Source organism: Borostomias antarcticus (genome assembly GCF_949987555.1).
Source record: "Borostomias antarcticus genome assembly, chromosome: 1".
Lineage (NCBI taxonomy): Eukaryota > Metazoa > Chordata > Actinopteri > Stomiiformes > Stomiidae > Borostomias > Borostomias antarcticus.
In genome coordinates this window covers 25,664,480-25,679,479 of record NC_140234.1, presented here as the reverse complement: position 1 = coordinate 25,679,479, position 15,000 = coordinate 25,664,480, and the positions used below count along the sequence as shown (strand labels likewise).

General features: G+C 45.3%; 1 protein-coding gene across 1 annotated transcript in view; it reads left to right on the top strand.

The window, feature by feature from the left end:
* oatx (organic anion transporter X) overlaps positions 1-15,000 on the top strand; it is a gene marked incomplete at both ends in the record, with an annotated part of 22,088 nt that overhangs the window by 6,445 nt on the left and 643 nt on the right. The window contains 2 exons of the mRNA XM_084438490.1: positions 1,146-1,261; positions 1,890-2,104. Of these exons, the coding sequence (XP_084294616.1) occupies positions 1,146-1,261; positions 1,890-2,104 (331 nt within the window). The remainder of the gene's footprint in view (positions 1-1,145; positions 1,262-1,889; positions 2,105-15,000) is intronic.

The window sequence follows — 15,000 nt, the reverse complement described above, 5'->3', positions numbered from 1 at the left end:
TTATTTCCGACGCAAACAAGCTATGAGGGTGGGACATAATGTTTAGAGGAATTTGATTGGAACATTGACAAGTGGACGGGTTTTAAGAACTTTAGACAGATTAGATAGAAGGATAGCGTTGATTGACGGGTGGATGTCGTGAGATTACTGGCCTAAAATCTAAGGTACCTGTTGTCGTAATTGCACATGACCTACCGTTTTCCAGTAAGTAAGAAATGATATACTTTGATATAAGATTACAACAAAAGTAGATTTTTTTACTTTTTTTGGTCATGCATCGTTGAATAGGTGAACACTATGACCAATTATGTGAACCAACATGGGACAGAATGATTTTTTCATTTCAGTGCGACGAAGGGTCATCCTGAATGCCATCCCCCGTGTGTGTGTGTGTGTGTGTGTGTGTGCGCATGTGCGTGTGTGTGCGCATGTGCGTGTGCGCATGTGTGTGTGTGTGAGTGTGAGGGCATTCACGATTGCTGCATTTTAATAGACATCAACTACTTCACATTTCAAGAAAAAAAGTGGTAAAAACTCTGGTACTGCTGTGGTACTTTGGGGTGGCCTAACATATATTGCAGCTGACTTTTATCTGCTCTGGTAAAGTATTTCCACACCGTTGATTGTAATCGGACTTTGGGACGCACATCTGCCTCACATGTCTGCTGCTTTAGCGCTCTCACTGCACAGTGTTAAAGTCACGCTTGGCAGCTATGACTTCAACAACTCCCCACAGCGCCCCCTGCTGCATATCTGCTGTAGATGCACTGCCACTGCTTTATTACTGACTAAAACCCACAGATGAAGGGATTTAGCATTATGGCAATGGTCACCTTTTTATATTATGTCTTTTTATAAAGGGAATATATGCCTTTTTACTTTTTATAATTACTCTGATGATACAATTGTATGTTATTGCAAAACCCAATAAACATATACATATATATTAAAAAAAATTAATAATAATAATAATAGAAAAATGATTAGTCTACAACGATGCAGTGTCAAGTAGTCAACTTTTCTGTGAAACCCCTACTCTGTTTGCGTGTGTGCATGTGTGTGTGTATGCACATGTGTGTGCATGTGTGTGTGTGCGCATGTGTGTGTGTGTGCGTGTGTGCGCATGTGTGTGTGTGTGAGGCCAGGTGCTGGAGTCCCACATGCATAAGGAGATCCAGTCCAGCAGGACGACGTACACAGCCTACGACCTGCTGAGGACCCGCATGATGAGGAGGATCTCCGTCTGCCTCATGGTCGTCTGGTAGGGCGGGGCCAAGGGCGGGGCCAGGTCGTGTGGTAGGGGCGGGGCCAGGGGTGGGGCCAGGGGCGGGGCCAGGTCGTCTGGTAGGGGCGGGGCCAAGCGTGGGGCCAGGTCACCATGAGCTGCTGTGGCGGTCTAGGTCTGGTTTAGGTTTGGGCTCCCATGCAGAAGGTCGCGGTTCGTTCCCCAGCTGTTACACCACAGTCACCTGACTGGGAGGCAGCTGTAGCTGGATACATACATGAAGGGTTGTTTCTTAGACACAGATCAACCTCAGTCTAGAAGCAAGAACATCTAGAACACAGATTAACCTCAGTCAAGAACTGAGAATAAGTATAGAGAATATCCCTGGAGGTTGTTCTCTTTGTGTGGGAGCCTGTGGATGTGAGAATGTGGCCCCAGTGTCTGCTCACCTGTAACACATCTCTGCTCCACTGCAGCAAATAACTGTTTGAAAGTTGGTGTTCTTTCAGTGATAAACATTCTACAAGGGGTGTCCAACTGTATCTGAATAGGAGGCATGTTCAAGATAAGAAATCAAAATGGCCACCAAACTTTTTTCTACATTTTTTAGCCCATTTGTACCCATATTAAGAGTTGTGACCCTCAGTGTCTCTGCCTCCACCAGGTTCTCCACAAGCTTCGCCTACTACGGTCTGGCTATGGACCTGCAGAAGTTTGGGGTGAACATCTACCTCATGCAGGTCATCTTCGGCATGGTGGACATCCCCGCTAAGTTGCTAGCTCTGATCATGCTCAGTTACCTGGGCCGGCGCGCCACCCAGGCCATCTGCCTCATCATCTCCAGCCTCATTATCTTCGCCAACATCCTCGTCCCTACAGGTGTGACACATATACACACACGCACACACAAACCTACTTACAAACACATACACACGCACATGAAGTCTCTCACACACACACCCATCATCATCATCTGCGGTCACTCGGGGTTGAGTATGACTGTCCTCCTTCTTAGTCCTTGTGGGTCTTCAGGTGGGCGAAGAGGCCGATCCTGGAGCCGCATACTTTGGTGCAGTGTGGGCAGGGATGGGCAGTGAGGGTCGTGGGTCTGGGTTGAACCTTTTTGGTGGAAGCGCTCTTCTTTCTGCATCTGCGCTTGTCTTCCACAGCACTGTGGAGGTCGTCATTATATTGTGCGGCTCCATCTCGGACAAGTTGTCTCCAGGCCACCTTGTTGGTTGCTGTGGCCTCCCAGGTCTTAGGGTCTATGTGGCACTTCTTGATGTTTGTTTTGATGTTGTCCTTTTGCTGACCTTTTGTTGTCCTGTAAAGAGCTGGGAGTATAGGACTTGTTTTGGGAGGTGAGAGTCGGGCATGCGGACCACATGGCCAGTCCATCGAAGTTGGTGCTGGGCAATGATGGCAGTGATGGCGGAGATGTTGGCCCCCTCTAGGATGCTGATGTTGGTACGTTTATCTTCCCAGGTGATCTTGAGGATTTTCCTGAGGCATCTTTGATGGTATGCCTCTAGGGCCTTCAGGTGCCTACTGTATGTGGTCCAGCATTCTGACCCATACAGTAGCATGGGCAGCACTACAGCTTTGTAAACCAGAATCTTTGTCCTGGCTTGGAGGTCACGGTTTTCAAAGACCCTTTTTCTCAGTCTTGAGAATGCCCCACTGGCAGAGCTGAGGCGGTGGTGTACTTCCTCGAAAATGGTTGTCTCCTCAGATGTATTTGTCTCGGCAGCCAATCTTTGCCAGAACCAGCCAAAGAGCTTGACGATTCACAGAATCAAAGGATTTGGTGAGGTCTATGAACGCCATGTAAAGTGACTGATTTTGTTCCCAGCATTTTTCTTGCAGTTGGCGAGCGATGAATCTCATGTCCATGGTACCTCTGTTTGGACGGAAGCCACTCTGAGATTCAGGAAGGATGTTTTCAGACAGGGGGAGGAGCCTGTTTGCCAAGATCCGGGCGAGAGCTTTCCCAATGGTGGACAGAAGGGAAATACCGCAGTAGTTTCCGCAGTCTGCCTTATCTCCTTTCTTGAAGATGGAGACTATTAGGGCATCCCTGAGTTGTGCTGGAATTTCCTCCTTTTCCCACACTTTGAGGAGCAGGGCATAGATAAGGCTGAGGAGATCAGGCCCACCTGCCTTCAGGATCTCTGCTGGGATGCCGTCAGCTCCAGTAGCCTTGTTGTTATTCATGTTCCTTATGGTGTCCTGCACCTCTTTTAGACTGGGATGTGCTCCCATGTCCTCCTTGATGGGCTGTTGAGGCAGTTGGTCAAGGGCCTCCATCTCAGGGGTGGTGTCCCGATTCAGCAGCTCCTCATAATGTTCTTTCCATCTGGTTGCCATCGACTCATTGTCTTTCAGCAGCACCAGTCCATCCTTGGAGCGACGGGGAGCTAGGCAACGGTGGCTAGGGCCATATACAGCGCTTGTGGCATCAAAGAAACCTCTGGTGTCCCCACAGTCAGCAAGCTGCTGAATCTCCAGAGCCTTTCTTGTCCACCACTCGTTCTTCAGTTGCCTGACTCGAGATTGGATGACTGCCTTTGCTTTGGCATGGGCTGCTCTTTTTGCCTTGCAGCTGATGTCATTTTGCCAGGCAATAAAGGCTTGCCGCTTGATGTCAATGAGCCGAAGGATTTCGTTGTCGTTCTCATCAAACCAGTCTTGATGTTTACGGGTCTTGTAACTGAGGGTGCTTTTACAGGAGTCGATGGTAATAGACTTCAGCAGGTCCCAGTGTGTCTCAATATCATCTGGATATTGGTTGGGCAGATCAGTGCTGAGAGTGGCCTGAAGCTGCTGCTGAAAGTCGGTGTCACCCAGCCCAGCCTTTCGATGTTCAGCTTTGGCCGACACTGTCTTTTTTGCACCTGTCTTTTCCGCATAAGACTGATGGACATGATGGAGCGGATGAGACGGTGGTCTGTCCAGCAGTAATCTGCACTGATCATCGCTCTGGTGTTGAGCACATCATGGCGGTCTTTGGTGCAGATGACTATGTAGTCAATGAGATGCCAGAGCTTTGAGCAAGGATGCATCCAGGATGTTTTGAGTTTGTTCTTCTGGTGGAAGTGTGTTGGTGATGATCAGGTTGTGTTCTGCACACTTTGACAGTAGTAGAACACCGTTGGAGTTGGTGTTGCCAACTGCTTCCTTCCCAATCGTGCCTCTCCATAGATCGTGGTTTCGTCCCACCCTGGCATTGAAGTCTCCAAGCAGGATAAGCTTGTCCTCGTTGGGAACTTGGTTTAGGATGTTATCCAGGTCAGCATAGAAGGTCTCTGTTACGCCCCCTGATGGCCGGAGGACCAAGGCGCAACATTTACCACAACAGACACAAACCAATGAGGGTGCAGCCACACAAAACCACAACTTAAACTGGAAATTCAACAAAAGAATATTTATTGAATACAAATATAATGCAACATAGGGAACATAAGGCACTAATCAGTGGCACCAAACAAAATATAACATAAATAACCCCCCCCACACCTTTTACAGGCACCCCTAAATACAGGGGTTGGTGCTCACTTAGACCCCAGGGTGTCTAAACTTACCCAAATGTCCCTGATGAGCTCTAAAGATAACATAACAGAAACTAACAAAACAGTCTGAACAGAGGTTAACACAAACTAATACAACAAAAGTTACCCAAACAAAACCAACCACTCCCCTCCTGGCACCGCCACCCGGGAGAGAGAGAGAGAACAAAGAAAACCCAGGACTATATATAGGGGGAGGAGAAGGCGTGGCTGATTTAACACGGAACAGGTGTGATGATAGACAAAGGCGCCAGCAGCTTCAGCTTCTGAAAGAAAGGGACAATTCTGGGGACACCAGGGGGAGACAAACAACCACAAAACACCAGGACAGACAACACATACATAACATGCAGGCCTGCATACATTAACACAAACAAGAACAGTACAGACCGTAACACTCCCCCCCCATAAAGAGTCAGCCCATGGCTGACGACACCAACCACCCATCCTCCACCACTAGTCCATACAACAATAGCAACTTAAACTCTAGAAAGGGCATCAGCAAACACATTTTCAGTGCCCTTCTTGTGCCGTATAATGAGGTTATACGTCTGCAGCATAACAGCCCAGCGCATCAAGCGCTGGTTGTGGTTGTACATACGATCCAAAAAAACAAGAGGATTGTGGTCGGTAAAGACCACCACAGGCTCAGCGCTGGAGCCAAGGTACTCCTCAAAGAACTGTAGTGCCAGTAACAGCGCCAACGTCTCCTGTTAAATGGTCGAGTAGCGCCTCTGGCAACTGGTAAACTTCTTGGAGAAGTAACCAACTGGATGGACCAGACCATCCGCATCCATCTGAGTTAACACTGCACCAGCTCCAAAGGAATTGGCATCCACCTCAGAGAGAAAGGGGTATTGAAATCAGGCGCACTGAGAACCAGGGCACTGCACAGGAGGACCTTAGAGCTCTCGAAACCTGACTGGCACTCATCAGTCCATACATACGGAACCAAAGGACTAATCAAATCAGTCAGCGGTGCTGCCACTGTCGAAAAGTTCAGACAGAACCCCCTGTAATACCCTGACATCCCCAAAAACCGACGTAACTCACATCTAGTACTTGGCACAGGGAACGCAGCTATAGCCGCAACCTTCTCCTCCAGAGGGCGCACCTGACCTCCCCCCACCTGTTTTCCCAGATGTCACTGTTGCCTTCCCAAACTCGCATTTTGCCAAATTGAGAGTGAGAGAGGCAGCAGCCAGTCTCTGGAAAACCGTCCTCAGGGAAGATACATGGCTAGGCCAGTCAGACGAATACACCACAACGTCATCCAGATATGCGGTGCAGTTTGGCACCCCCGCAAAAACGACATTCACCAGCCGCTGAAAAATAGCGGGCGCATTTCTCATGCCAAATGCCATTACCGAGTACTGTAGAAAAGCGTCAGGGGTCACAAATGTACTCATCTCCGAGGCTCGAGATGAAAGTGGCACTTGCCAATATCCTTTCAGAAGATCCAGTTTTGTTACATAGGAGGCGGAACCTATAGTATCAATACAGTCATCGACCCGAGGCATAGGAAAAGAATCAGGGACGGTGATCTTGGCTGCGTTCCGAATCGCATACTTCTACTTCTTACTACCAGTACCTACTACAGCTCCCCTTAGAAAGTACGTACTTTGCAAGCAGTAGGCATCCAATTGGGACATACTACCTTGTCATAACATTGCACCTTGAAATTTGCCCACATCCGTCGCTGTCCATAACGCGACATTCGTCTACAGCTGTCAAGACTCGCACATGTGACGCACATTTCCGCTGCGCACAGGATTGTGGGTCAGAATAGCCAGAAAAGCCTGCTACCTTGCATACTGCAAAATACGACCGGATGTAGTAGGACATCCTGGTATTTTTGCCATACTGCATGTGGCATACTATGTATTGGGACATACTACATCCTGTTTTGGCATACTTTATAGTAGGGTAGTATGCGATTCGGAACACAGCCCTTGTTTACCTTACGATGGTCCGTACAAAACCGGACTGTGGAGTCGGGTTTTGGTACTAGTAAACAAGGAGAGCTCCACTGGCTGGTACTAGGATGGGCCAAATCATGTTATAATAAATAAGACACTTCCTCTCCATCAGCGTTCTCTTTGCCGCATTCACTCTATATGGATGTTGTTTTATAGCCCGTGCCTCACCCACATCTATGTCATGTTCCAAAACCGTCGTGCGAGTGGGCACGTCTCCAAACAGGCTGAGAAAATCCGAAATAAGTTTAAAGAGGTCAGACCTTTTCTCATTACTCAAATGAGGCATCAGGGAAGGCAGATCCCTCAACATCTCAGTATTGCCCAGCCGAGGGGTCTGCTGCTGAAGTTTACGCAGCGCCAGGCCATCCTCATCCCGCTCAGAAAAAGGAGCGCACATGATTTCATTTCATTTCATCAGCACCAGTAGGCCTACTTTGCGCATCAGGAGGCGTCTCAGATGCTCCATCACCTCTAGCGCAGTAGCGCTTCAACATGTTTAAATGACAGACCCTGGTTTTCCGCTTGCGATCAGGAGTTCTAACCACATAGTCCATATCACTCAATTTCTTGTCAATGCAGAACGGACCTGCAAACCGGGCATGTAAAGAAGAACCAGGGACTGGAAGCAAAACCAGGACTTGCAATGACCGCGGGATGGCCCCTGTATCAAACTTTCTTTTTAACGGGCGAGCTCCCGCCCAAAATCTGGTCTTTCAACAACTTCAGGGGCCCCCGGACAGTATGACCAAACACTAGTTATGCGGGACTAAAACCCATGGATTCTTGTTTGACCTCCCGCACTGCAAATAATGCCAACGGGACCCCCTCATCCCAGTCTCGCTCTGTCTCCATACAATATTTGCGCAGGACAGATTTAAATGTTTGATGCCAGCGTTCTAGCGCGCCTTGCGACTGAGGATGGTAAGCGGTGGATACCCGGTGCGTAATGGACAATGTTTTCATTACCTGCTCAAAAATGCCTGATAGGAAGTTAGTACCCTGATCGGTTTGTACTGTTTTCGGCAGCCCAAATGTAGAAAAGAACTTGATCAGGGCTCTTACTACTGACTGTGAGGAGATCTTCCTAAGAGCAATAGCTTCCGGGTATCGGGTGGCAACGCACATTATAGTGAGCAAGAATTGGTTACCCGACTTTGTCTTCGGGAGAGGACCGACACAATCCACGAACACATGTTCAAAAGGCTCCCCTAACGCTGGGATAGGATGCAGAGGAGCAGGTGGAATCACTTGATTCGGTTTCCCCGTTACCTGGCAAACATGGCAAGTGCGACAAAATCTAGCCACATCCTTTTTCAACCCTGGCCAGAAAAAGTGCTTCAACACCCGGTCGTAGGTTTTTGTTACCCTCAAGTGTCCAGCCCAGAGATGGTCATGCGCTAGGGACAGTACAGAGTGGCGGAATGGAACAGGCACCACAACCTGACACACAACATTCCAATCATAATCTGAGCGCGAAGCCCACCTTCGCATCAGAAGGCCCTCCTCCATGAAATAAACCACCTCTTTCTTTGTAGCTGCCTCTGGGGTAAGAGCCATAGCAAAACATTTAGAGAGGCTGTTGTCTGCCTTCTGAGCGATAATGAGGTTTTCCCTCGTCATTGGTAGAGACTGTGACTCGGGAGGGGATTTAACACACTCAGACTCAGTTCTAGACTTACTACTCTTCTCGACAACACTCAGAGAAGGCACCTGAGGAGACACAGTCCCCTCAGATAACACCGGAGCAAGGTTATAATAGTTTTGTTTGTATAATAGTTTTTATTACTATATCGTTTTAACTTTTTGTTTTCAATTTCAGTTTAGTTTTGATTAGTTTTTAAAGCAGATTTGCTAGTTTAGTTTTTCCTAGATCTAAAACCTCCAGCACCGGAGCTACCCTACCACCCTCAATGTCATTTCCCAAGAGGAATGAAACACCTTCCAATGGTAGCGAGGGGCGCACACCCACCTGGTGAATACCATTGGCTAAACTGCAGGATAAGTGTATCTGGTGAAGAGGCACGGACTCGTACCCCATTCCAAAGCCCTGCAACAACACACTTGACCTACACGAGGAGCCCTCCGATAATGGTAACACATCGGACAATATGAAAGACTGGGCAGCTCTGGTGTCACATAAAATGCACACCGAACGCTGATCTGCTGAGAGAGAAACCTTCCCGTCCAATAGGAACGGTTTAAAGACAGGGTTCATTGGTGAGCCACACTCCCCCACTGGAAGAGTAGACACCAGTGACACCTCTTTCACGCGTTTGTTTTGCGCCATCTTTCGTTTTAGAGCAGGGCAGTCTGATTTAATGTGACCTACACGATGACAAAAGTAACACTCCCGCTCATCACTGGATGGAGACGACGATGGGCTGGGAGGATGTGACTGCACTTTAAATGGAGCAGAGACATTAGACGAGCTCTTGTCTGAACGAGACACCCCAGACCTGTGTTTGTGCGTCAGCGCAAACTCGTCAACGAGAACAGCAGCTCGAGCTAACGTGGTGACTTTCTACTCATTAAAGGAGTATTAAAGGGAAAATGCATGTGTATCCCTGTTTTAAGGTTACTTATGATCATATACAATGGTTCAGATCAAAACGTTGACAAAACTAACACTTTTGACAAAGTCTGATAATTGCTCTACCACCCTTTTGGTCATACAATGGATGTGGGTGGGCACCTTGAAAAATCTTTGAAAAACATGTTAAACTCTCGATTTCAAAGACAAGAAACTCACCTAGGTGTTAGTTGGCGTTCTGACATATAATTCGCCATAAAGTAAGATTCTAGTTCACCTGGAAAGGCTTTTAAAAAATATTTAGCATCAAACTATTTAGTCGCAGCACATACATGTGTAAACCTCCGCAAACTAGGTAGCCTAGCAACATAAACAATAACAATAGCTACCGTAAGTAGTTCCGCTTCCTGAATCCCCTCTGCGGATTGATCTACACATCTACAATGGTTGCATCAATAGCCTACAAGTCAATGCGTTTCATAAAATGATCAATAAAACCCTACAGGATTCATACTTTGCGGCGAATTTGATGTCAGAACACCAACGGACACCAATTACCCCCTCGGTGAGCTTCTTGTCTTTGAAATCAAGAGTTTAACGTTTTTTGGAAGATTTTTCAAGGTGCCCACCCACATCCATTGTATGACCAAAAGGGTGGTAGAGCAATTAGAAGACTTTCTCAAAAGTGCTAGTTTTGTCAACATTCTGATATGAACCATTGTATATGATCATAAGTAACCTTAAAACAGGGCTAAAGACATTCATGCATGCCATGGTTCTCTCCCACATAGCATACTGTATCACATGCTGGGGACAAGCTGGCGAATCAGTTACAAGACCTCTTGCTTCCCTTTACAAGCAAACCCTGAAAACTTTAGACAAAAAGCCTATGCATTTCCACCACTGTAGGATCCTTGTGAAACAGACTACTGGGCTTTGATCACATCAGACAACTAGCAGACCTATGTATGATTTACAAAATCCTTAATGGCTCGGCACCTTCTCCACTGGGCGAGTTTGTACACTTTCGATCCACAAACTCAAGCAGAGTGACAAGAACAGTGTTCGCACTTGACTGCGCTAAATCTTTCCGCTACACTGTTTGGACAGTCATCTTTCACTGTAAAAGCAATAACTCAGTGGAACTCAATTGGCACCTTCAAAGCTCACTTGAAAGAACAGTTGCTAGATAGTCAATTCTGTTCCCACTCTGTAGGGTGTATGTGCATGCGCGTGTGTGTGCATGGTGTGTGTGTGTGTGTACGGGTGGGTTGAGAGGGGAGGGGGGGTATGACAGGGAATCTGTAACATAGTATTAAATGTGTGTGTGTGTGTGTGTGTGTGCGTGGGTTGAGAGGGGAGGGGGGGTATGACAGGGAATCTGTAACATAGTATTAAATGTGTGTGTGTGTGTGTGTGTGTGCGTGGGTTGAGAGGGGAAGGAGGGGTATGACATGGAATCTGTAATGTAGTGTTTTAATATGTAAATGCATGTTTTCATCGTATTGTACAAATGCATGTTTTATTGCATAATTTTTATTGTATTGTTGTATGTATATGGGACTCTAGATGGAAATTAGCAAAAGCTATAATCTAGTACAATGCATCTTCTCTCTAAGGAGACTAATGTATTTGTATGTTGTCCCTGAAATAAACTTCTAAATAAAATAAATAAAGTCTGGACTTCAGCCGCTTAGAATTTTTGAAAGGAAGTTCTTAAAAAAACGAATCACTTCCGGTCCGGACAGCCTACTACTCTCTACGGAATTTTGACGGGATATCCGCCCGTTTTTTCTCCAACTTCCAAACTTACAAAATTTCAGCACCTGAATTCCAGACGTTCTAGACAATCCGGTCTGAAAGTCAACTCGTCTGGCCCGCGAGACTACCTACTCACGAACACATGCACACACACACCACACACACACACACACACACACACACACACACACACACACACACACACACACACACTTGAACTCTCTCTCTCACACACACACACACACACACACACACACACACACACACTAGTGGTCATGGTTGAGGTGTGTGTTAGTGCAGGGCTTAAAAACGAAATTATTTTTAAATCGGTTCGCTCCGTGCAGAACCAGCATATTTAACGTTTCTCGTGTTGCGCCACCAACATAGCGTTCCTGAACCGGTTAAGAACGAAAAATAACGTTCCGTTCACCGTTCCGGGGGTGTTAGCCTATAAGACTCTACAGGCCTACAGTATTTCTTGTAAGGTATAACCTAATCAACAAGTCTAGGGTTGTGGCCTTATTGCCAACAATATTAGCCTTGGTGATGTGTGCTGTAGTGTAGCCTTGTTGATTATTTTACAAGAAATACGCAACATTAGTCCTATTCCCGTATGCCCTTAATCCACACCGTAAACTATTCGCAGGTCTGCGCAGGTCTATCATAAGCTCATCATCCTTTTAAAAATATTTTCTTGTACTGTTGCTGCAAGCTATTTTATTCTAAGCATTTAGGCCTATTGTTTGTTTTTATTTTGTTTTATGTTATTTATAAATAATTAGTCACCTCTTTCATTCATCTGCGCAATCCCTATTGTTTATGCTGCGTTCCTTTTGTATGGGAGCTCCGGATTTGGCGCCTATATATAGCCTACGCCTAATACGTAGCCTATCGTCTGGCATCCGCCGTCTTTAATATTATAGTAATTTAACTTATGCTATTCAATGATCAGGGTTGCACGGCACATTGTCACTAAAGTGTGCTCATATTAATTAATGTAGCCTAATCATTTGGTTTGTGAAAGTCAAGACGTGACGGAAATCTGTGCAACAATAGACTAGATTCCAAGAGGCGCGCTCGCTTTCACAGCCTAATTGCCGAGTTGAACTCTGAAGGAGGCAGACCATTAAATTCGCAAAACATAGGTTTATGCATACCAGTATACATCCAAGCAACTGTCACAAAGTAGCCTACTCCGTGTTTTAAATAGCCAAACCACCCAGCTGGCATTTCAACGTTGATTCACGGGTGATTCAACGTCATGTGACTATGTGAATCAACGTTGGATTAGGTTTTGATTTTGAAAAGTGAATTAACGTTGATATCGCGACGTTGTTCCAACATCTTACTCTTCAACATGGGTGAATTAAGGTCTTTCAATCACTGTTGAATATGTGTTGAATTTGAAAGGTGAATCAACTTTGAAATCCTTTGTTTCAACGGCTTACTTTTCAACATGGGTAAATTAAGGTCTTTGAGTCAACTTTGCATCACTGTTGAATCTGCAACTTTGTTTCAACTAATTACTTTTCAATCATGTAGCCACAGAGAACAAAGGCGTGAACTTTTTAAAAATTTATTTTACATTAGAATCAAGATGCACATAGGCCTACAACAGCAGTGAATGGGGTTGCAACACTGACAACTGTGCAAATAGCAACAACATCAATCCAACAATAATGTGAAAAATAAGTGTTTGTGGCACTGGCATGCACACACACAAACACATTTTGTGACATACTTCTATACAGCAATGCTACAGAAAAAGGCATTCACAGTCAATCTGCCGGCTGGTAACAGCTTTTAGCTTTCTAAACATACAACCTCTGCAGCACAATACGACCCAGGATGTAGCCTAAAACGCGAAAGCAAAACCAACTTAGTTAGCAAGCTAAACAATATATTAACCTTACAATCTACAAGTAGCGGCAAAAGTTGGACATCAAGGGAATGACTGGCACATTGCTCAGCTTGTATATAAGTAGATACTAGCTACGTCCAGCTGCGAGACAAACACACGATGCACCGCAACAAAATTTCCAAAGAAACTACGATGTCCATAATAGGACATCCTCGGATGTCCACAAAAGGAAATTCGAATCTCATTCTTTGTGCAAGCGCAAAATAAGGATTTGTGACCAATAAAAATAATTTAGTGCAAAGATATATAAAGCAACAACTTCGTTGGGCCACTTTTTACACATATTGTGCATTTAAGGGCTACAGGTTGAAGACATCATGTTGATGTTGTTGTAGATCAACGTACAGATCTTCAACAGAATTTCAACATTGATTTCTAAGTATTTTATCAACCCTTTTCAACCATTGAGCATTCAATATTGTTTCAAGGTTGAAACGACGACTGACATTAATCCAACTATATTTCAAAGTTTAAGGTCGGTCGTGTGCCAGCTGGGCATACTTGGAGCGAGATGCGCAACGAGTGAAAATTGGCTTCCGCTGAATGTTGGTTATAAAGATAGAGGAACTTTATTGCAGACACGCAGGTCCATATAAAACATTATATTTGCACAGTAGGCTATTCTTTCTTTCACTTTATTATTTGCATCATTCTTTGTGGACCAATGTTGGAATAAATTTGCCTTCGAACGTTATTGCCCTCTCTGACATCCGCGGTCTTTATGTGAAATCTAGTTTTAGCCTACTGAAACATTACAGGCTATAGGCTAGCCTACTCTTCTTCAATTAAACAAAATAAATCACATTGATATCTTTGCTAAGTAATAAGCTGTAAGGACAGGCTGAACTACTGTTTTGCACAGGCAAACAAAGGAGAGTGTGACAGCCCTGCGCAACGCGTGCAAATTGGCTGCCGCTGAGTGGTTGGGAAACATCAAGAATAGTCATGCATCTTAGCTTGCAGAGTTTGAGAAACATCCTCAATTTTTCTAAATACTGTAGCACTTGTTGTAGAAACTTGGGAATCCTGTTTTTAGACTAGTCATGTAATCGGTTACAAAACCACAGTCTAGTTGTCAGTGAAAATAGTCGCTGCGCACATCCCTAGTCTGAACTAGGCTATGGTGTGTTGTTGTAATATCTAAATCTCTTCATTTCGCTAAGCAAGCATTTAAGATCCTGACTGTGAAATAACAGATTTAGGCCTAGGCTACATTACAAAAAGGACAAGATGTTGGCTACAAATTTAATAAATTTAATTTAGCCTATTCGGCCATTAAAATTATTTGTAAGTTATATAGGCCTACTACAAAGAACGAAAAAATAATGTTATTATCCGGTTTTAAAGATGTCAAATTCGTTCGTTTTCGGTTTTCGTTTCCGTTCCTTGCACCGGTTCGGAGCCTTGTGTTAGTGTGGTCATGGTTGAGGTGTGTGTTAAAGGGCAATGCTCGTTTTTGACAACCTGGACCTTATTTACGACATATTATAAGAAGTTTGACTCACCGAGATCACTTTGGTGTAACATTCTCTGCGCTACGATCGGATTGTTGCTGACGAATGACGACGACAATATTCTCGTCACCAACAACGATCGTAGCGCAGAGAATGTGAGCCGGAGAATAGCCAGTCTGCGCGCTGGCCTGTGCGCATGCGTGCTGGAGCAAGTGGGGAAAGGCGTGTAAAGATCATATTACAGAGGCTAAAGACCCCGTATTTGAAAACCGAAACAATGCCTCGCGTTGAAGAATCTCAACTGTCGATTCATCCAATCTGATTGATGAAAACAACCGTTTAGCGGCCGAAAATAGATTTTGAGAAACTGCATTCTCGGTGCCCCGATCAACGTTACATGGATATACTGGCTCGCGTTGGATTTTAAATTTCTTCTACAGGCCTCCGAACTACACCAAAGTGATCTCGGTGAGTCAAACTTCTTATAATATGTCGTAAATAAGGTCCAGGTTGTCAAAAACGAGCATTGCCCTTTAATGGTCATGGTTGAGGTGTGTGTTAGTG